The sequence below is a fragment of the Camelus ferus genome, chromosome 3 (assembly GCF_009834535.1).
Source record: "Camelus ferus isolate YT-003-E chromosome 3, BCGSAC_Cfer_1.0, whole genome shotgun sequence".
NCBI classification, from domain to species: Eukaryota; Metazoa; Chordata; class Mammalia; order Artiodactyla; family Camelidae; genus Camelus; species Camelus ferus.
In genome coordinates, this window is record NC_045698.1 from 91,186,177 (window position 1) to 91,211,028 (window position 24,852).

The window sequence follows — 24,852 nt, forward strand, 5'->3', positions numbered from 1 at the left end:
CATTCATTCTTTCTAGGAAGGTATCTAATACAAAACACCCTGAAGACCTTGAAGTTACTAGTAAATCAGCCATCATCCTGCTCCTCTTGTTCTAGCTGCAGTTCCTGAACTACAAGGAATGATAATCAGGCATAAGATGGGGATAAGACAATTTAGCAGACATGAAAGAACAAGTAAGGAAGAGGTACTTTAGAACAAAGGAAGGAAAACAGAGCACTTAATTTCTTCATATTAATTTTTGCTATAAAATAACTCGACACAAAAGTCTAAATATAATGCATAATATAAGGGTTTTCAGAACACATACCCAGTTGTGCCCAAAGTGGGTTATATGGATGAGTCTTTGCCAACATGTCCACACTCTGAGAGGAATGTTTTTCTAAAAATATTTTTATAGGTGGTTGTCCATTTGGCATGACTGTTGGAACCCAGGCAAGATGATTGGTCAGAACCGCAGTAATGAGTGCTGGCAAGAATCTGAAAACAAAATGCATCCTATCAGATTCTAATCTCCTTTCATAAAACCTTAGGCAAAATGCAGTGACGGAGTAAAGCAGGGAGAGTATTTGGCCAAACAGCATAAAAAAGAAGAGAAGAAAGTATCAGTCTATCACCAGGATAAAAATGAAAGTTAATAAATATTTTGGTTAGGTAGGAGTTAAAAGAAAAATCTTTAAAACAAAGACAGCATTCACAAGGATCTATTTCTAACCATAATTACAAAATAAAAATGCCACTTTACTTGAAAAACTATGGATTCTTTTCAGTGTTTAATACACACATATATTAATGAATCAACCAGTATGTCTATACATTTCCAAATTACTGAATGGAAAATGAAGGAAAGTATTAGGAAAACTGTCTACCGTTAAAGAGAATAAAAAATAAAACTCATCTGGATTCCAGGAATTTGAGGAATGACCAGAAGAAAACAATATGATAAAGTATCATACTACAAATGTGTTACTGGAATCCTGACACTTCCTTATGTATTTTTCAACTTCTTTTCTATAGAATGAAACTGAATATATGGATATAATTCATAAAAAAGTAAGAAGTCTCAGAGAGTTCTGTAAGATGTCAGGAATTTTAATTTAACACAATTAAAGACATTTCTACTGTTTTTCATTCATAAGCTTCTTTGGCCTTTTTTTACACCCTATCTATTATTTATCTTTTGTAACTCTGTTTTGCTTATTAATAATATGAAATAACTCTAAAGATAACGGTTAATTCTTTCACTTTTGTAATTAAGTTTGATCATAATCTAGATGTCTAGTTACAGTAAATAATAGCTAAAATACAGTTAAGATAGCTTAGACTGACAGATATGTAGAATAAGCCATACTGGTTTTTGGAAGCATTTTCCATTAGAAAGGTGAACTCCTTCATGAAACGATGGCAAAGCTGGTTCTTTTCTGGAGTCCCCGACATCATTGTAAGCCACACAGGCTCTCCAATTCGTGGCATTGTGTAAAGATTACAAATTGTTGTTCTAAAAAGAGAAAAACATATTATGAAATTCATAGTTTCCAGAATTACAGACTGTTAAAAGTTTATGTTGTTGGCTTGGGTCTCCCATCTAGATTATCAAAGCTTTTGAGAAGAGACAATGAATCAAATCTTTCCTTCTTTGTCATCAGCACAGCATCAAGGGAAATGCTTTGTACATGAACTCAAATGTGTTGGTCTTACAATGGCTTAAAGACTGTGTGGTTTCAGGTAAATTATTTCCCTACTTTAATCATCAGTTTTCCTTACCTGTAAAATGAAAGCATAAGACTATATAATTTTCAGAGCCCCTTTCAGCCCTACATTTCCAAGGTATAAGCTGTACTTAAATATATTGCAAATAATCAACAACAAAGAAAAATACTTTAAATGGGGTAATAGTTTAGCCATGTACCCACTCAAAACAATAGTTTATTGTCATCATTTTCTTGCCTATGCTGAGGCTCATTAGTAAAGCTCTGAAGGCTGATGAGGACACTATATGCATACTATATTTTACGACTCTCTCTCAATGTTCTGACATTCTTCCTTGAATCAACACAAAAGAAGATTATTGCATCATTATGACAGTGCAATTCTGGCTGTCTCTCTTGCATTCCTTTAGATAACAGCTAGTCCTGTGACTTGCACTCTTTCCTAAAGGCATTAAGGATACCTTTAAGATGTCAATTCTTTTCCTTTAAAGTTGATATCTATTCAGTGAAATCTTATACACTCACCAGAATAAGCAACTCCTGTAAACTTGGGGCTTAAGAAACTAGTCAGTTGCTCAGAAGCTACAGAGCGGTGTCCTACTTTCTACTCTCTAGAACAGTGCTGTCTAACAGAACTTTTGGCAATGATGGGGATGCTCTACATCTGTGCTGTCCAACTTGATAGCCACTAGTCATATGTGGTTATGGAATACTTGAAATGTGGCCGATGTGACTGAGGAACTGGACTTTATATTTGATTTAATTTAAATTGATTAAAATAGCCACATGTAGCTAATGGCTACTAGATTAGATAGAGAGTAAAGCTCTAGAAAGTGCTTGGAGATCTCCATGAAGGTCTAACACCTACCTCAGTATAATTTTCTAACACCTAAAATCTAAAAAAGGAAAAGAATTCTCTTGCTTGTACAAGCTAAACTGAGTCTCAACCCGGTATACATATTACAATAAATAAAAGTGACAAATACAGGTTACAGTAATGAGTTCTTGGTATGGCATAAAACAATGGATGAGAACTTAGAAATAAATAAATAGATACAAAGAAAGAAAAAAATTAATGGTATCTTACAGAGAAAAATACAACTAGAATATAAACTAGAGATACATGGAAATGCTTACTTTTAAAAACTATTAAGGATGTCCAGATTGGATGGAAGATTAAACACAAATGTTTATCCTTTCAGTTCTGATACACCAACTGAACACCACTTAATAATTTGAAAACAAATGAACCACTACAACAAACAGAACTGAGGAGGAACCTTAGTGAAAATTAAAATTAAAAATTTAATAAAATTCTAGAAGACAAACCATAGGAAAGAATGTCAACTGAAGTAGTAAGGTAGAGGAACATAATGGGTTACAGTGCTTACAGAGGGGGACATGTACAAAAAGGAGCAGATTTGCACCCATAAAGCAGGAAGCGTCTCAGGACTCACAAGTGCCTGGTAAAACAGAGGGCAGGCCTTATGTAGAGCTATAAACTGAGAGACTAATTCAAGGTCCATTAGTGGTTGGCGTCCCCTACCTCTACCCCATTTTCCCACAGAATAACTAGATAGGAGAACAGATGTTGCTACTGACCAGCCCAGAGAAATGACATCCCCAAACCCTTCTGATAATCTGAATCTTTCACAGTACATAAATAGATACACAGTAAATCTTGTGGCATTAAAATTTCATGGCAGAAGTAGCAATGAGGGGGAAATAATGTTTAAACATACTCCTTCAGGGAGTGAAAAAGAAAACAAGCCCTAAAGTGAGATTCTCCAGGCTGTGCTCCCAATCTACATTTTGGTGCCTTTTTCAACTCTGAATGAGAAACCAAAATATTGATGTACAGGGAAAGCCTCCAAGGAGAAAGGGACACGAACAGAAAGACAGAAACACACACACACAAAATGACTCCAGAGGAAACAGAAAATAATACTTTCAGAAAAAGGAAAACATGGAAGAAAACAGACATAAAAAAGATCAATCCAGGGGTCTCAGTTTCTCATAAAATAGATTCAAACGAGAGGAAAATAAATTATCGGAGAAAGCAGACAATTTTCTAGAGCTGACAGACAAGATAGTGCTAGAACTATACTGAAAAGTTAAAGGGCTAAGGGGCAGGTATTAATTCATGGCAGAAGATAAATATGCTTTACCATTGATAAACCAAGAAACAGCTGCATTAAATATACTGTATAATAATATGGAGGTAAATAACAAAAAGAAATTTTAAGAGTTAAAAGAGAATGTTCTTGGGAATTCAGGATGGGGATAGGAGAGGTACAACAAGATTCATTTATTTTTCATTATCAGAACTTTCAGTGTATTTTTTGTTTCTTGACCACGAGAATATATTCTGATTAAAAGAAACTTTTTGATTAAAGGAATGAGCTGATCAACTGATTTTCCATGAGTTTCGTCAGCATATTAGTCTCTACTACAAGTCTCTGTGTCATGGGTGAGAGCCTTATCACCGTGGCCCACTGAGGACATTAACTTCAGTGTTTTACCGTTTAAGGATATGTAACATGACCTTGTGTATCCTTGAACTTTAAGTATATCAAGTGCAAAGAAGGCAAAAAAATTAATTATGCAACAGTGCTTCTTACTCTATACAACTCTATGTTGTCATTAACAACCTAGAAGTAACAGTGCTTTCCTCCCCCTTTAAGGATTATACTCCACCCTTTAATGGTAAGAAGGGCTATTGTTTCCAATCATCTGACCCTTTATTTTTCTTGATCTGTTCCTAGAGAATGAAAGGTTCCTTTAGCTGCAAGGGAACTGTGACATGGTTTGATTTTCACTGTATGATACACATGAAGTCCAAGTAAAAATTCAAGGACTTCATTTCTGCCGCACAGCAATGCTAACCAAACATACTTCCCACTTTTCTGGGTTTTGGGGCTTCTGTATACTTGTAAATCATTTCCTTCCTCTTCTCAACTACCCAAAATTCATTAATCATCTAGTTTCAAACAATCACCTACTTTAAAAATCAGCTAATTGTAATTTTTAATAACCACTTAATTTTAAAATAAAGTATGATAGATTTTCATTATTTGCAATAATGTTCCATAAAGTCAACACAAATATTGAATTAGTAAACAATCACTCACTGTTTCTAGGGAAAAATATGGGATTAGGTTCCTGTGAGCCTTTGGTCACATTTTTGACAATCCATCAGTACATAATCTTGTTTCATGTGGGTTTCTCTTTAAAGACACCTTATTTAACATACTGTTGATTCATTAACAATGAATTCACAGGCAACAGCACTATGTCTTACACTTTAACAAAGTTTACCTAACACATGTATTTTCTCTTTAAGGCACATCACAACTTTCCTGCACTTAGAAACATTAGATAGCATTTCAGCACTATGCTTTGGGGCCATTTTTAATAGCAAAATAACAAAGAAAAAGCAAAAAAGTGCTTTAAAAAAAAGTGGCACTAAACAGATCATGAGAAGGACGCTTGTTTACAGAATGAGAGCTGAAACAAGAAGGCAGAGCACTGTCTTGTTTGACCTCATGTGGGTATGTGTGTGTCAGGACACTCAAAATTTTCAATGCTCTGCACATGTCTACAAATGATCATAAAAGCACTGTAGGTATACTTAAGGGTTATAAATAAATTTCAGCAAGTAGGTGACTTCACAAATACAGACTCTGTAAATAATAAGGGTCAACTGTAATATTAAAAGTATATTACAGATAGACCTCTTAGTAAAAACTGTAAGAGTTTGTAAAGTATTTTTTAAATACTGTAAGTATGCTTCACTGTTTTATACAGTCTTTCAGATTTGCCCAGTGACTGAAGTAAAATAATCAAACTAATACAACAAGGGAAGGTACACAATCAGGACATATATTTACAATTGTTTTATAACTCATACATGTTGTAAATTCTAAGTAATATTAAAAATTTAAGGCTAGGCCATTCATACTACCCTATATCACAGCAATTAACTCAGAAATATTTAACACAAAAAAAATTTAAATAAAAATGGTGGATATAACCTAAGAGCAAGATCAGTATTCTACCAGGAATGAGTCTTATGACAATATTTACTATTCTGGTAACCTCAGCTGGATCTATAATGTTTCCTCAGAGCTCAAATAAGGATTCTTGACCTTCTGCCACAAAGCTTGTGACTGCAAAAAAGAAACTGTAATCCAATAATGCAAGATACAGCTCAAAGTGCAAAGGCAAATATGTATTGCTTTGTAATACTGCAAAATGTAGAACTTAAAAAAAAAAATACTGCAGGATTCTTTTAGGCAACTAAGCAAAGAGAATTGTTCAAAACATGTATTTATATTAATTCTAGTCCAAAGTCAGCTAAACAACTCGAATAAAACCATGCTCACATTATCCAAAACAATCTACAAATTTAATGCAACTAACAAAATTTCAATGGCATTTTTCACAGAAATAGAACAATCCTAAAATTTGTATAGAACCAGGTAAAATCCTGAATAGTCAAAACAATCATGAGAAAGAAGAACAAAGCTGGAGGTATCATGCGTCCTGATTTCAAACTATATTACAAAACTAGAGTAATCCAAACAGTATGGTACTGGCATAAAAACAGACACATAAATCAATGGAACAGAATAGAGAGCCCAGAAATAAATCCATGCATGTATGGTGAATTAATTTATGATAAAGGAGGGAAAAATATATGATGGAGATAGGATAACCTCTTCAATAAACGGTTTTGGGAAAACTAGGCAGCCACATGTAAAAGAATGACTGGACTGCCATCTTATACCATACACAAAAATCAACTCAAAATGGATTAAAAAGCTTGAACACAAGACCTGAACCATAACATTAGAGGAAAACATAAGGAGTGGGCTCCTTGACATGTGTCTTGGCAATGACTGAAGACATAAGAACCCTTAACATGTATGTACTTATTAACAAGAGAGAATCAACATATGTAAGGCCAAAACTGAAAGGCCTAGGGACAAGGAGTGGGGAGAGGGAATATAAACTTCCAGTTGTAAGATAAATAAGTACTAGGGAGGTAACATACAAGATAAATGCAATCAACACTGCTGAATATTTCTTGAAAGTTGTTAAGAGAGTAAATCCTAAGAGTTCTCTTCATAAGAAAAATAATTTTTTCTATTTCTTTAATTTTGTATCTATATGAGATGATGGATGTTCACTAACTTATTGTGATAATCATTTCATGATGTATGTAAGTGAGATCATTATCCTGAATACCTTAAAGTTACACAGTGCTGTATGTCAATTGTATCTCAATAAAAACTGGAAGAAAAATAAAACTAACAGGTAAATACAGTATCACAGTTAGAAACTTCAACACTCCTCTATCAGAAAATGATATATCCAGCAGGCAGAAAATCAGTAAGAAATAGTTTGGTTTTTTCCAAGTTTATTGAGATATAATTGACATATGATATTGTATTAGTTTAAAATGTCTAATGATTTGATATAGGCATGTATTGTGAAATGATTACCTCAATAAGTTCAGTTAACATCACTTTGCTAAGTTATAAAAAAATTTTTTCTTACAATGAGAATTTTTAAGATCTACTCTCTTAGCAACTTTCAAATATACAATACAGTATTGTTAACTATAGTCACCATACTATATTACATCCCCAGAACTTATTTACCTTATGACTGGAAGTTTGAGCCTTTTAGTAAGGATACATTTGAGCTGAACGGTACCAACAGTCAACTAGATCTGACATTTGTGGAATACTTCATCCCAAAACAAAAGAACATACATTCTTCTCAAGGGTACATGGAACATTCACCAAAATAAACCATATTCTGGACCATAAAACACATGTCAACAAATTTAAAAGAAATTTAAAGAAATCATACAATATATGCTCTCAGACCACAATGAAATTAAACTAGAAATTAATGAAAGAAAAATAAGTGGAAAACCCTGAAGTACTTGGAGATTTAACAATACTCTTCTACATAATATATGATCAAAGAAGAAATTTCATGAAAAATTTAAAAATATTTTGAATTAAATAAAAATTCAACTTAACAAAATTTGTGGGATGCAGCAAAAGTAGCCCTTGGAAGGAACTTTATAGCAGTAAAGGCATATATTAAAGAAAAAAGAATAACTCAATAAAAAATGTTAAAAAAAAAAAAAGAGACAGAGAAAGAAAAAAATCGAAGCTAGCTTAAATACTACAGGAATTAGAATCTTCTATTTTACTGACTTAATAGATGTGATTTTAGAAAAAGAAAGAAGAAGAAGAAGAAAGAAAGAAAGAAGAAAGAAAGAAGAAAGAAAGAAAGAAAGAAAGAAAGAAAGAAAGAAAGAAAGAAAGAAAGAAAGAAAGAAAAAGAAAGCTCTAAAGGCAATAATCTAAGCTTTAACTTTAGGAAACTAGAGAAAGATAAACTATAAAACTAAAGCAAATAAAATAAAACAAATAGAAAATCACTGAAATAAAATATAGAAAATCAATAGATTAAAAATCAACAAGGGGGAAGGGTATATCTCAAGTGGCAGAGTGCGTGCTTAGCATACACGAGGTCCTGGGTTCATTTCCCAGTACCTTTTCTAAAAATAAATAAACCTAATTACCTCCCCCAACCAAAAAAAAAAAAAAAAAAAAATCAACAAAACAAAATCCAGTTCTTTGAAAAGATCAATAATCAATAAAATCAATAAACTTCTATATTCAAGATAATCAAGAAAAAAGAGAAATGACACAAACTACTAACATAAAAAATGAAAGAGGAATCCATCACTACTGATCAATGGACATTAAAAGGATAATTAAGAAACAATATGAATAATTCTAGGCTTGCAAATTAGATGACTTAGATGAACCAGACCAATTCCTTGAAACACAGAAAACTAGTTACACTTAAGAAAAAAGAGGTAACTTGAATAGTCCTATACATATTTCAAAAATTGAACCAATAATTAATAACTCTCAGCAAACCAGGAATAAAGGGAGAACTTCTTCAACTTGATAAAGGGTATCAAAAGAAATCTAACCTCTTACTCAATGATGAAAAACTTGAAAATTTCCCACTAAGATCTGGTACAAAGGAAGAACATCCCCTATCACCACTGTTTTTCTACATTGTACTAGAAGTTCTGGCTAAGGCTATAAGGCAAGTAAAATAAATAAAAGGTATACAAATTAAGAAAGAAGACATAAACCTGTCTTTATTCACAGATGACATGATTGCTTATGTAGAAAATCTAAAGAAAGTGACAAAACAAAAAAACAAAAAACTCCTGGAGTTAATAAGTAATTACAGCAAGGTTGCAGGATATAAGGTTAATATACAAAAGCCAACTTCTTTCTTATATACCATCAATGAACAGTTGAAATTTGAAATTATAAACACAGTATCATTAATATTAGTGAATAAAAAAAACACCCTTAAATATTTAGGTATAAATCTTTTTAAAACGTACAAAATCTATAAGAGGAAAACTACAAAACTTAGATTAAAAAATCAAAGAAGATCTATCTAAACAAATAGAAAATTATTTCATGTTCATGGTCAGAAAGTCTCACTATCGCTAAGATGCCAATTTTTCCCAATTTAATCTACAGATTCAATTCAATCTCAGTCAAAATCCCAGCAAACTATTTTGTGGATATCAACAAAATGATTCTAAAGTTTGGAGAGGCAAATAATCCAGAACAGCCAACACAACACTGAAGGAAAAGAAAAGTTGGAGGACTCATATTATCTGACTTCAAGACTTACTATAAAGCTACAGTAATCAAGACAGTATGATACTGGTAAAAGATCTACTGTAGATCAACAGATCAAGTAGATCAACAGAACCAGTAGATCAACAGAACAAAAGAGACCAAAAATAGAGCCCCACAAATAAACTTAACTGGTATTTGACAAAGGAGCAAAAGCAATACAATGGAGCAAAGATAAAGATAGTCTCTTCAACAAATGATGCTGGAACAAGTGGACACCCATATGCAAAAATATGGATCTAGACAAAGACCTTATAGCTTTCACACACAAAAAATTTCAAAATGGATTATAGACATAAATTTAAATGCAAAATCATAAAACATCTAGAGCATAATACAGGACAAAATTTAAATAATCTTGTGTTTAGTAATGAGTTTTCAGATATAACACCAGAGGCACTATTCAGGAAAAAAAATTGTTAAGTTGGACTCTAATAAAATTTAAAACTCTGCTCTGTGAAAAATACTAAGAGAATGAAAAGACAGGCCACAGACTAAAAGAAAATATACACAAAACACAGATCTGACAAAGGATCGATACATAAAATAAATCAAAAACTGAGTAAGAAAACCAACAAGCCAATTTAAAAATGGGCAAAAGACTGAACAGATACCTCACCCAGAAAGATATACAGATGGCAAATAAATATTTGAAAAGATGCTCAACATCTTATGTCATTAGGAAACTGCAAATTGAAACAATGAGATCACTATACATCTATTAGAATGGCACAAAAAAAATTTTTAACTCACAATATAAAATGCTGACAAGCATATGGAACAAAAGAAACTCTTAACTGCTAGTGGGAATGCAAGATGGTACAGTCACTTTAGAAGAATATTTGACACTTTCTTGCAAATCCAAACACAGTTTTTGTGATCATCTATAACAGTTATGCTCCTAGGTATTTACCCAGTTGAACTGAAAACTTAAGTCCACACAAAACCCCACACATGAATGTTTAGAAAAGCTCTATGCATAATCACCAAAAGCTGTAAGCAATCAAGATGTTCTTCAACAGGTCAATGGACAAACTGTAGTATATCCACAAAATGGGATACAATACAGTGAGTTTTTTAAAATAAGTGAGCCATTAAGCCACAAAAAGACGTAGAAGAACTTAATTGCATATTGCTAAGTCAAGGAACCAGTCTGTAAAGGGTACATACTATGGCCAGTGGTTGCCAGGGTGTTAGCAGGAAGGGAGAAAGAATGAATAAGTGAAGCACAGGAGATTTTTACGATGGTGAAACTATCGTGTCTGATACTGTAATGGTGGACACGTAACATTATGCATTTGTCAAAACCCATACAAATGTACAATAAAAAAGTGGAATTCAATGTAGATTATGGACTTTAGTTAATAATAATATATCAATATTGGTTCACTAATTATAACAAATATACCACCCTAGTGCAATATGTTAATAATCAGTGAAACTAAGGGGAGAGGGCTATATGAAAAACTCTCTGAACTGTTCGGTCAATTTTTCTGTAATCTGAAACTGTTAGCATTAAGTCTACCAATTAAATGTGTATATACACACATATATCTACATATGTATATATTTTTATATATACATACATAAAATTTGTGAAATTAAGCAATTTATACTTTTAATAATACAGAGTGGCCAAGAAACAGAGGATATAATAGATAACTATGTCCCAGAATTTACTACTTTTCTGGCAGCTTGTTTTGTTGCCTTTCACTCCCATTTCCAACTCAAGAAGAAAAGATAAAGATTATTCATTATTCAGCCTGTATGGGGCTGATTCCAGAGATACAAACATGGGTAATTTCAGAAAAATGCAAGAGAATCAGACTGAATTTACAGTCTAAAAGATAATGAGGTCTAGATTAATGGATATAAATCACCAACCCCTAAAACAGAAGTCTAAACTTTAATAATCCTCAGAGGCCAGGCAGGTACAAAATTATACATGGGTTAATACAACTAGGAGAGATACAGCTTATGGCAAACCAGACAGTGTTTGTCTGACTTAATGGTCTAGAGGTTCAAATGTTTGTCAAAAAAAAAGAGGCCAAATAAAATGTGCTGGCTGGAGTTCTGTCACCTATAATTAACCTGGTCTCAGTTAATTTTATTCAACATTGAGAAAATAGAAAAGCACTTATATTGATGCTAATGTGTCCTTCCTTTTTTTTTTTTTTTAACTGTACGACACTTACTGAAATATCAAATGAACTGATAGGAAATTTATCTAATGCAGCCTAAATCATTAACATTTGGTTTAAGCAACTCAGTATAATTTACCTCTTGAATCGTGCAGAAGTATCTTAACATTTATATATAAAAAATACACTTCAAAGGAATTCTGATCTTAAATATTCTGACATTAAAATTACTTCTATCACCTTGTGTTCAGAAAACTATCAAATTTTGAGCTTTCACATTAAACACACAAAGACATCTATGTAAACTGAGAAACACACAGACATCTATATAAATTGAGACGTTATGTGGATAAAATAAACAGCCAATCAGTCAAAGTGAGCTAATTAAATTTGTTCAAATTTCCCTCCAGAAATATTAAGGAAATGTACTTTATTTTCCCTACACTTCATCTAAAAGAAACTTTTGTGTATATAAACTTGATTTAATCACGAGCGGCACCTTGAAATGTGGTAACCTGAATTCTTAAGGTACAGGTATAAACAAATGAAATCATGAATAACTTTGCACATCATTCACATATAAATTAAGAGTGAAGATGCCAATGAAATAAAGAAACACACTGATTAAAAATACTGTTACTAAATTAGTGTTTAGTGTATACAGTCTTAATGTTACAAGTTGAAAAAATTAAAGAGATTTGTTACACAATGTGAATACACTTAACACTACTGAATTATACACTCAAAAATAGTTAAGATGTTAAATTTAACGTTACATTTTTCTTTTACCTCAATAAAATTCTTTTAAAATACTGTACAATTTGCTAGTATGCTTCTTTTGATAACTTAGGAAACATCTAAAGTGAATATGTTAACATACATATATGGCAGAAATATCATCTCTAATGTAATTTTTACCTGTGCAAATTATTTCCTTCCAAGACAAAAAGTGAAATAAGCTGAAATTGAATTCTCTAATATGTTTTTCTCTACATTTTCAGTAACTACTGTGTTTACTGCATAAAAAAGCAAGATATATAGTCACTTTTAATGTCTTTTACCCTAAAAAGTATAATAAAAGATGAAAGACTAGCAAATTTTCTTAATAATTGAATGTAACAGATAATATTACACAACAGCCATAAAGTAAACTTTTTCAATTTAAAGAAACTACAAATATGATAAAATATTCCATATCAATTAAGGTTATTTTTACCATACAATTTCTATTTAACAGTTATCTGTAATTCCAACTTAAAAATTATACAAAAACCTTCTAGAATCAGGAAAATAAGTTATTTTGTAAATTCAAAGTTTCTAGAAAATTGCTGAGGCAATGAAATCTCTCCTTTTGAGAGAAAGTTTAAAAAAGAATACCAGATTTATTTTCACTGTGGTTTAACACAGTATGAGAAAAATAAAAAATAAAAAAGGAGCAAAGCTGAAAACAAACATGAGTTTTCTCTTACTATCAAATTTACTAAATACACCACTCCTTAGTCATCTCCGTTACAAAGTATATATATGACATGCCTACAGTTTCACCACAGCAATTCCTGCAATATCACAAGCTAAAACAGGCTTTCGCTTCAAAACATAATAGTTCATATTTAAAAAAGAAAAAAAAAAACAATCCAGAAGATCCCTGACCCAATAAGGGACCACACACCATTAGCCAATGAACAAAAGTGAGGTATATGGACTACTGATGATACTATACCTTAGGTGGTATGCAGATACATACTTTTAATTTTAATTATTATACATTCATTTTTATAGCTTCATTATAGCAAAGGATATTGATTCTCCATTTAGGGTAATGATACATAGTTTCATTTTGAAATATATTTATTTAGCTATAAAAGAGTGTCAATTTAAAGAGAAACATTAGATTTTTTGTTTTCATCTATATATATTTATTGACATTTAGTAAGTTTACAATGCTGCGTCAATTTCTGGAGCACAGCACAACTTCAAAGAGAAACAAATTTAAATGGCATAAATGATATGCAGATTTGGCGAAACTGTAAAGGTAAGTTGTGAATGACTTTTGAGAAGCACTGCTGTAGGTTATATTTGTCATAGAAAATAGTGCTGTCATTGATGTCAGGCATTCTGTTAAGTATTTTACATATATTACCTCACTCTATCCTTACAACAATCTATTAGATTATTACTAAATTGAGTTTACAGACTGTACACAAGAAAATTAAGGGTCAAAAATGCTAACAGAAACCTGCCCAAGGTCATCAGCGGTGGGAAAAGGCAGAGTCAGGTTAGAACAAGGTCTGTCAGATACTCACGTCTGAGTTCCTGCCCTATGTGCTATACTATTTCTCCAATCTAAAGGAGGAAACACCGAGAGGATGAGAGGATGAAGTAAACCTGAAATGAATCTCTTTGAGGGAGACACCCATCAGTCACGTAGTGTAATTCCCAACATAAGTTCACACGTAATATGTTTCCTTGCCATAATTAGAGTGCCATTACACCACTTGCTAAAGCTTCAGGCACAAGTATTGTTGTGCTAGAAAATCCTGTCAGAGGAAATACTATTTGCTTTGCCATATCTAGAGAAAGGATTAAACAACAGAGCTATATGGAATATCAAGTTCCTATTCCCTGTATCCATGTATCCTTGTATTCCATAGATCTAAGAACATGTGATTACTATTACTGGTTAAACAACACTTAACCAGTCCTTATATCTAGAAGCCCAAGAAAGGACAAAGCACATTTCTGCTAAAACAAGGGTCTCTTCTGGTCATATTTGTTTAGGTAACTGTCCAGTGCTAAAAACCATACCATGGACTGCTCCCAAATGTGCCTGAATTCCAAGCATTTTTTGATATTTAGCAACACAGGGGCCACTGGCCAACTGAATTACACCCTGATTTGACTATGAGACAGAGAAATTTAAAGAATTAAACTTTTATTAGGATAAGTTAAAGAAAATAAATAAATCTTCCTGTGCACACTGTGAAACAACTCTATATTATGAAAAGCTGGAGAATATGTACCTGAATTCATTTAGGGCATCAACTATTCGATTATATGCCAAACTCCTCTGACTGGCATCAGCTGATCTCCGGCTCATTTTCATAGCCTTGAAAGCAACCAAATAGTTAATTTTTACACTGATTATGGACAAAATATGGAAACAAAACAAACAAAAAAAAAATGTGAAAGACAAAGTCACATATTTCCACGACACTACTACCATTCTTATCTAGATAGTTATAAAGAAGCCACACGTGTCTATGGTGGCTTTCTTTCCTTTTTCTTTGCAACTTTAGTCATTAATTAATATAACAAAATTGAAAATTTTCAAATGTTAAGCCTCCTATTGTAACTGTCAAACCACAGAATGTCAACACACAAGGAAACTGATGTTGACAGTTTCTGGGTTACACAAAACTGCTTTTTTTTTCCCCCCAAACAGAACAACATACAGCGATAATTCAAAAATAGCAGCTCCTGGTTTTTGCTCATATTTCATGGATAATAGTTTTGTTAAATAAATCCTTTTTTAAAATCTACAATAAAAAGATTCTACTGAAAGATATAACAAGTTACAAGTAATTTTTACCTTCCTAAAAACATATTTAGCCAAGTTTGAGAAGCCCTGCTTTTAGGCAGATGAAAAGGGGATCAGGATTAGAAAGAACTTTGCAATTTTTTAAGACTTTTTCAAAGAGAATGTAATTCTGCATTACTTACGTAATTACAAATTGATTTTTTAAAATTTTAACATATATTTAAGAGAAGGTTAGACTACTTCAGGCCAGAATCATGTTCACAACCATCCAAAAGCTTCATAGGTTAAAAGTGACACTTTATGTTTTTTACAAACTGTTGCGAGACTCCCAAATTTATAAAGAAGTAAATATTCTTTAGCTAGAATTGAGCAGTATTCTTCCTTAGTTTCACCAATAATAAAATTTTTAATTATGTTATACATCTCAAAAAGTAGCAAAGACTTCAAAATAATTCCAACAGTGCTCAGAAATAAAACCTGTACCTTTTCATTAAAAATAAATAAATAAGTGATAGTTTGAAAATTGGCCCTAGAAGGTAACTTATTTGGATGGTTCAGTATTTACTATATTCTATGATTAATTAACAACTGTAGACCTTTTAAAATTAAATTCTGTTCATTTATATGAAAGCATTCATTCAGCTTTATCTTTCTACTTTTGTAAGAAATGAGATGTTACACTTGAACATTCAGGCAACTAAATAAGCACTGCAACGTGCACTTTAGGTTGCACAATGATCAAAGCATTAAAACATTTAAAAAGTCACCTTTAATGAGTTCTCTAGTGCCTGACTATTTCAAATTTCATACAAGGCTTAAACACCTCTCCCAGTAACTCAAATGTCAGTTCAGCCACTTAGCTAAATATTACATGTACTGACTTTGGCAACAACAGACTTCCAAAGAGACAGTAGCAAACTGAAGAAAATGTCACCAGCACTGAACTTCTTAAAAAAGTAAATGAAAATGGATTTTATTCATTTGTTCAGTAAAAAGATACTCATAATGATCTATCCGTCTTTTAACAGATTTAATGTGAATAATAAAGTGTATTCCCTAGAGGCAGACAATCCTCAGGCACCACTAAGTTACTGAAACTTATCCTCTGCTTTCTGGACCATTCTAATTAGCCTTGCATCTCTAGTTTCTTTTACTAGTTTCTTTTAAACATACTGTCAAATAATATTCTTAAAGCACAATTGGAAGGCAGCCTTAAAAATGCAGTCAAAACTTCTGGCAAGCATTCTAGATTCTTTGTGACCCGGTCCCCATTAACTCTGCTAGCCATACCTCTCACTACTCCTTTTTGTATCCTTTCTCTTCCACATACTGTCACAGGGATTAAGAACTTTAGTAATACCCACTGATTCACAGGATTCTCTTCTAAAATATAGTCTGGAAAATTCATCAAGATGTTAACTATAGTGTAGCTATAATTGTGAAAAAGCAGAAATGGCCTAATATAAAAATTACTTAAATTAAGGAAAGCTACTATAAAATATAATTAAGAGCCATTTATAATTACATGAGAAATGTATGTTAACAATGATGACATTTTCAAAATAGGCACATAATTCAAACAATACGGATCCAGCACAATCCCAATTAAGTAAAAATATAATACGCACAGAAAAGGCCTTGATAAAACTTTCAGCAAATGTTAATGAGTAATCTTTGGGTGGCAAGGTTATCAGTTTTTCTTGCTATCCTACTATCTCCAATTTTCAAAGCTTTATGTTTATAAAGGCTTATACATCCTGTAAGACACAGTGCAAATGAAACATCTTCCCATTAGGAAGTCATTTTTCTTTCCAATGAACTTCTAAAAAACCTTGCTTTTTCTTCTTTTTTAGTTATCCTTATGTTCTATTTTATATTCATTATTTTCTTACTTTACATCAATTTATTACATAATCAGCAGCATTTGACACAACTGATCAAAAACTCCTATCTTCTTAAAATACTTTCTTCACTTGGCTCACCTCAAAAAGTACTCTCTCTTGCTTTTCCTCCTACTATTCTGAAAGGCCAATTCTCAGTCTCCTCTGCTAGCTCTCAACTCCTCAAATTTTAACTGTTGAAGTGTTCCACAAATCAGGCCTAGAATCTCCTGTCCTCCCTTCTCTCCCTCAATCAGTTTCATGGTTTAAAATATCATCTATACACTGGTGACTGTCCGCCTGGACCTTTCCCCTAAACTCTAGACTCATAACAACTTAGATGTCCAGGACACATCTCAAACTAACTGTTCCTCTTCCTCCGCCAAATCCGTTCTATCTGTAGCTTTCCCATTTTAGTATTGGCAATTCCACCCTACTTACTGCTCAAATGAAAAATCTCCAGTCAATCTCTATGGTTCTTTTTCTCTTATACCCCAATTCAGTCCATCAGCTAATCTCATTAGCTCTATTTTCAAAATATAACCAGAATTTAACCACTTCTCACCAATTCCATCACCAAAGTGGTTTGAGCAGACACCATCTCTCACCTGAATTATTTCAACAGTTTCCTAAAACTAATCCCACAACTCCACTTTTGTCCCTAGAAATCTATTCTGTACTAGCAGTTAAGAGTGATTCCCATAAATAATGTCATTCCTCTGCTCAAAACCCTCCAACGGTTTCCCATCCTTCTGAAGAATAAATGCCAGTACCCTTACAATGGAATCCTATAAGGCCCTAGAGGATCTGGTCCCACTTCTAACCCAGCCACCTTGGCCTCCTTACTGTTGCTCAAGCATTAGGCTTGCTCCTTTCCCCTACTTGGAACAATCTTCTCTCAGATGGCTGTAGCTAACTCCCTCCGTATCTCTGGACCAAATGTCACTTTATCAGAAACCTCCCTAACTATCCTACAAAAATTAGCAATCCTTCCATCCAGCATTCCTTAAAAACCTTTCTCTGGTTTATTTTTCTCCATAGCACTTATTACTATCTAAAATCTTATATATTAATTTGTTTATTTGCTGTCCCATGAGGTCAGGAGTGTTGCTTTTTTCACATTTTATCTTCAGTTGCTAGGATAGTGTCTTAAGACACATTATAAGCCCTCAAATACTTATTTATTGAATAAGTCTTAGATCTTTTATTAGGCAGTAAGCTCATTAAAAAAGTTGAAGTCTACTTTGCATCTCCCAGTTAACTTTGTAGGATACCTGCACAGAGCCTGTTAATTTTTCTGCCTAATGAATAAACACGATGTTTAAGCAAGAGAGTAAGATGCCAAGGAAAATAAAAAATATAAACAAACCATAAACATGACTATGCTTACCTGTTCTATTGCACTCTTTAATTTGTTCATGTGGCTTTCAAAGAGAGGAAAATGTGAAAAAAAGAATTCATTGAATTTGTTACTTTCATCTTCATCTTTGGATAATGAAAAAATTACCCCAATTGCAATCTTCTTTTTCCTCACAATTCCTGGGTTGGGGCCACAGCTTTCATCTGACAGATTAAAGCTTTCTTCTATAGACCTTAAAAATAAATGTTTTTTTAATTTAAAAAATTATAAAAATAATTGAAGTCACAAATTCAACCTTCTTGCTAACTAAATGTAGGTAAGCTAAAAGGTCTTTCAGTGTTTTAAAAGGTAAATCTAAAAATGCATATCAATTGTGTATCTCTCTGAAAAATCTACTGGCTACTCCTTTATGCTCACATTTTTATAAGAAATTTTAATAGAATCAGACTGGAAACATTTTTGTCCAATTATAAATTGCTAAAAAAGTAGATAATCCCAATGTATAACCAACTTAAAAGAGCCTGAATCAGGTTAATAGGTGAGGTCTCATATAATCCCTACACTGTTCTAGAATCTACTTATCTCTCCTTTTGATTCCAGGAGTGAAATCAAAGATGAAAGAATAAAGGGAGTAAAGAAGAAAACAGGAAGCTTTATCATTTTTTTTTTTAACTTAACACAGACTGAAAAAAGATCTTTCAAGAATGAATTAATTTGGCAGGGAGAGTATAGCTCAAGTGGTAGAGTGCATGCTTAGCATGCATGAGGTCCTGGGTTCAATCCTCAGTACCTTCTCTAAGAATAAATAAATCAACCTATAAATAAGCCTAATTACTTCCCCTACCCCCCCCCCCAAAAAAAGAATGAATTAAGTGGCCAAAAAAAAAAAAAAAAAAAAACAGGAATCAGGAATATCAGGAATCAGGAATATCAAAACATGCAGTATATACATCAAAGACCAAAACAGAAGAGTTAAAACTATAAAAACCCCTAGCAAAAAACAGGGTAAAAGCTTCATGACATTGGATTTGGCAATGATTTCTTGGCTATGACACCAAAAGCACAGGCAACAACAACAAAAAGTAGATAAACTGGGCTACACAAAACTTAAGAACAGTTGTGCATCAAAAGACACTGTCCACAGGATAAAAAGGCAACCCATGGAATGGGATAAAATATTTGCAAAGCATATGTCTGATAAGGGATTGATACTCAGAAATATATAAAGAACTCCTACAATTCAACAACAACAAACCACTTGATTAAAAAATTGGGAAAAACACTTGTATAGACATTTCTCCAAAGACGACATACACATGGCCAATAAGCATGTGAAAATATGCTCAACATCACTAGCCATAGGGAAATGCATATCAAAACCATGAGATACCAATTCACACACATAAAGATGGTTATTATGTAAAAAAAAAAAAAAAACAAAAACAAGAAACCAAAAAAAAAAACAGAAAACAACTACTGTTGACAATGTGAAGAAATTAGAATTCTTGTGTATTTCTAGAAGAAATGTAAGCAAAAATGGTGTAGTCGCTGTGGAGAAAAGCACAGTGATTCCTCAAAAACTTACACTAGAATTACAGTGTGATCCAGAAATTTCACTTCTGGGAATATACCCAAAAGAATTTGAAGAAGGGACCTGAAAGGTATTTGTACACCCATGTTTATATCAGCATTATTCATAATAGCCAAAAGGTGGAAGGAACCCAAATGTCCATAGACAGATGAATGTATAAACAAAATGTGGTATGTATATACAATGGAAAAAAAGAATGAAATTTTGATACATATTACAACATGGATGAACCTTGAAGGCATGCTAAGTGAAATAAAGCAGATATAAAAGGACAAATATTTTATGAGTCCATTTATCTGAGGTATGTAGAAAAGTCAAATATATAGAGGAAAAAAACAGACTAGTAGTTGCCAGGGGATAAGGAGAGAGAGAACTGGGGAATTATTGTTTAACGCATACAGAGGTTCAGTTTAGGAAGAAAAAGCATTCTGGACATGAACGGTATGGCAGCACAACCATGTGACAATACTTAATGACACTGAACTGTATAGCTAATAATGGTTAAAATGGTAAATTCGATGCTATGCATAATTTACCACAAATTTTTAAAATGTAATACATTTTTGAAGTTTCCAGTTCCAGACTTAAAATATACAAAATACAAGCCCAGGCTCTTGACATACAAAATTGTGTTTAAGGAACTACTCAACTTTGTTGTAAACTGAAGGTTCCAACTTACCATCTAGGAAATACCCCATTCTCCAAACTTGTTGTTTGGCTACGTCGCCATCGTCGCTGGTAACTGCTGGCACAACTTCGGGTAAGTGAGGAGTTTGGAGAGGGAAACGGTGTAATAAGCAAGCTGCTAAGAGATGCTGTCAAGTCAGAATAAGAACAAGTACAATGAATAGGACGACAATAATAACTAAACATAAGGACAAATTTCTCTGTAACAAATTTAAGAGTGGTTACTCAAGTTTTCCAATTTGCTTCATGAAGCTCCAAAATTTCCATTTTAAAAATCACATCATTGTTGGAGCAAGGTCCCCCCAAAAAATCACACATTAAAAGTGTGTTGGCAAGCAATTCTGATACAATCCCCTTTTGACATCCTTAGCCTTGCACCCCTACCCCAGAAGAAAATGCTACTTTGAAATAAAGTATTATCTGTTTGCCCATGAGACTGTTTCCTAGCTTAGCTGAATCCTTAGTCCTTAATTTAAAGGAAATATGATGCAATTCAATTTTAATGCAGCAGTTGGATTTTAGGAACAAAAGCTATATGTGAAAATAAGAGTTTGAATGCCATTTGAAGACGTCATTTAAGTACTCATGGATCACATGTGCATAGGTAGTCACCTCTGAAGGCTTGGCCACTTTTTTAGTAAGAGTTATGACTATACCTATCAAGCTCCCCCCCCCCCCCAAAAAGGGTAAATACTACAGATTGCTCTCTGGAGCATTCTAAGGAATGACAGACACATTCCAATTGAGTCCACTCTGATTATAATTGCTGCAATCCCCTAAGTATAGATATTACTCTCTTCTCAAAGCTCTGCTTTACAACCCAAAATCTCTGTTTCTTGTCTAGGGTGTCAAAAGCTACAACTCTTTATTTTTCCTTGGGCTGGAGATCCTCTACATCTCCCCCCTGAATCTAAAGAGGAAAAGACATCAAGGGCTTACTTTTATTTAGAAATATTTTAGATTCCCATCTTCATCATTATAAACACATATTGAAATTTTGTAAAGTAGCCAAAAAGGGAAGTATAATTATCACCTATAAAAAGACACTTGCCAGATGATGTATTATTTTAGACACCAGAACTGAAAGCTAAGAGACCATCATTATGAGAATCTGTTCATTTGAATTATCTATGACAAATTCAATGATAAAGGGGAGAGCTTTATGTGCCAGGCAAACATCTAGGTCAGCAATGAATTAATTCTAGACCACTTTATTGAAAAGACCACATTTTATTAATTAGTATTATTAAATGTTGTGGTCTCAGATTTAGCATGTATAATTAATCTAGGTATGCTTGTGTGAAAAATCAAGTATTACTGTAAATTTGGAAGAGCTATATTTTTATTAAATTATGGTTAAAAATAACTATTTTTTCTAACTCTATTAGAAAGAAGAAAATACACAATTAACTTAAACAGCATATACAAAATTGATACCTTCAAGAAGTCTTATAGCTCAATCTAGCCAGACCTTTCAATTTACAGATGAAGAAAATGAACTATAGAGATATTAATTTATCATTTCTGAAATCCTGGATAAAATAATGAGAATTAAATTCATGCCACAGAAGAGAAAACTAAATCTCTAGATTACATAGATGCAAAGAGTATAAAAGAAATACACTCTAGGTTAGTTCCTAACAACAAAAATAACAAACTCAACTAGAAAAAGAAAGGTGAGATTATTGGAAAGATGCAGATTTTTCATATTAGAGTAATAATTCTCAACTCTAGCTGTCCATCAGAATCAGGTGCTGAGGTTTTCATTTTTTGTTCCTCAAAACCAGATAGCTAACCCTTTTTCTAGGGTGGATCAAGCATATCTGAAATTTTTTCTTGCATTTCTTAACACATACCTAGTGATTACAGTATCTGGCAAGTTTGAACTTTTCATCTACACTTAAAACTGAATTGTAAACAATTTAGATAGCAGAGCCATGTAATATGACAACACATGTACATAATCACAGTGGATAAAGTTTCTCAAATCTAACAATAATTCAAACCTAAGATTACTCCTTTCTCTTATGCTGATTTCTGGATCCTGATAAACACTTTTCCTTTTAATTGAAATGTCCTTCCCCCATGCCTTTGCCTGGATAACTCCCATTTATTTCTAAAGATGTAACTGAAGTATCAAAACTCTGTAAGGCATTCCTGACAGCCTGCCCCTTGCCCAGACTAAGTTAGGAGCCCTTTATCTGAACCTCTATGCACAGGTCTATCACAGAACACTTCACAGTGAACTACAACAGATGATTTTCTTGACTATTCTCTCAGTAGAACCTGTGTCTTTTAAGGGCAGAATATGGGCTTTTTTTTTTTTTCAATCCCTAGCATTTTTCAATAAAAGTTTGCCAGACGAATTTTGGAAGAGAACCTAATTTGAAAGAAATACATGTAACACTGCTTTAAAATGCCTAAACTTTTCTGGGCAAGAGACAGTCTGACACGTTAAACTCTAGTTAGCATAAAGCAGATATAAGCAAACATGTTTTTTCCTACTACGCTATCTAAGCAGTCTCTTGAACAATACTATTTTCTTATGCTGGCTAAGCCTCAATCAGCATGTATTCCACCCAGGCCATGCTCCACCAGGCACATTTAATATTCAACACAAAAAATTTTAATTTAAAATATTTATCTCTGCTGTTTCTACAATTCTCTTGTAAGCCTAATATCAATACTAATAAACTGTGTACATAAAATTGAGCGCAAAAGGCAAAGGAAAAAAGGAAATCAATGACAGCTGAGCGATCTCATCAAAAATTGGATTAATACATGAACCTGTCATTACCAGAGCGTGCTATGCCGCTGTCTCTGTCCTCATTCAGCTCTCTTCCAGGCATGTCCATTGGGTTGCTGTGAACTGTGAATCAAGACAAAACTGTGACTTATAAAATTTATCAGTGCTATTCAGGTTGATGTTGTTCCTTTTAAATAGCAAATTAAATCATGCTCATCTCATTGCATTCCTTTATTTTTTCAATAGCATGGCACAAACCCAACACCAAGAGCTATTACTCAGTTGAACAAGCTTTAAGATCTATCTGATGATTTGACATATAATATGAAAATAATCTATGATATAATATCTAAAGAAGCAAGGTATGACTAAAATAAGTATTTTAGAAGCATATTCGATGATATAGGAAGATATTCATAATATACCAGTAAATGAAAAAAGAAAAAGCTACTGACCAGTAAGAATGATGGTTGCTGGGACTAAGTGACTGGTATAAGATGGTATATGATACTATTCTGCCTATAGAAATATATGCTTAAAAGTTTTAAGTAAACTAAACAGTATAATCTCAATTTTGTTTTTTTTAAAGGAAGCTATTTCTGGCTGATAAGATAGATAATATATTTTTTGCCTATTTTTCCTATTTTCCAATTTTCTATAATATATATGCATTGCTTATATCTCATATTTGTAAGGATAATAAGTACTAATTAAAATAAGAAGTTGGATACAACTTCTGGATAAATAAGCCATGAACACACTCCATAACCCATATTTTAATGATATAAACAAACATATTCATATATGACTTTTACAGAACATAATGGTGCTTGTTCATCTAAATCTTAGCTCCAAGAGAAATCATTCTTATGGAATAGTGTAGATCAGAAGTTTTACAGTAAGAGGATTTTTCTGCAATTGATGAACTATGATACAAAAGCTACTCAGCCATGGAAACAAGATAGTTGTCACATTAGAAACTCCAACCAGTATTACAAGAGATAATATTCATAATTCATTTTGGTTCAGAATTCTGAAGTTAAAATCATTATTACATAATGAGATAAGAAATGACAAACTGAAATTTCATAAAAACGTCAATTCAACTGATAACTTAGTTTCTGAAAACTTCAAGAACATATTCAGTAGAAAGATAGTAAGTTCTTACACTTCCTAAGCAGTGTTTTCTTAACCACACCTTCCACAACTGCATTTCTCTACTCTCTTGTTTCCACAGCTTTACTATGGATTTGAGCCGCTGGGGCACACCGACTAGTCTACCCACACAGCACATGGCAAACCTGCAAAGAAAGAGGCGCTCCTGATCAGGCGGAGCGGACCCTGTTCAGAGAATGCCCGCCTGGGGCTGCAGAACTGTGAAAGACCTACACAGCAAAAACGCAAAATACATATGAAAGAAGGCTGTTAGAGAAGCCAAAATGG

The 24,852-nt window shown here is 32.9% G+C and overlaps 1 protein-coding gene across 3 annotated transcripts in view; it reads right to left on the minus strand.

Annotated features, from left to right (window-relative positions):
- Positions 1-24,852, minus strand: part of FNIP1 (folliculin interacting protein 1) — a 111,824-nt gene that overhangs the window by 17,724 nt on the left and 69,248 nt on the right. For 2 of the 3 annotated variants that reach the window (XM_032476651.1, XM_032476653.1), the window contains exons 7-13: positions 24,711-24,794; positions 23,461-23,532; positions 20,656-20,791; positions 18,416-18,617; positions 14,628-14,713; positions 1,349-1,495; positions 308-477 (exon numbers count right to left, since the gene is read on the minus strand). In XM_032476651.1, the coding sequence (XP_032332542.1) occupies positions 308-477; positions 1,349-1,495; positions 14,628-14,713; positions 18,416-18,617; positions 20,656-20,791; positions 23,461-23,532; positions 24,711-24,794 (897 nt within the window). The remainder of the gene's footprint in view (positions 1-307; positions 478-1,348; positions 1,496-14,627; positions 14,714-18,415; positions 18,618-20,655; positions 20,792-23,460; positions 23,533-24,710; positions 24,795-24,852) is intronic. The other variant, XM_032476652.1, reaches the window with a different exon arrangement.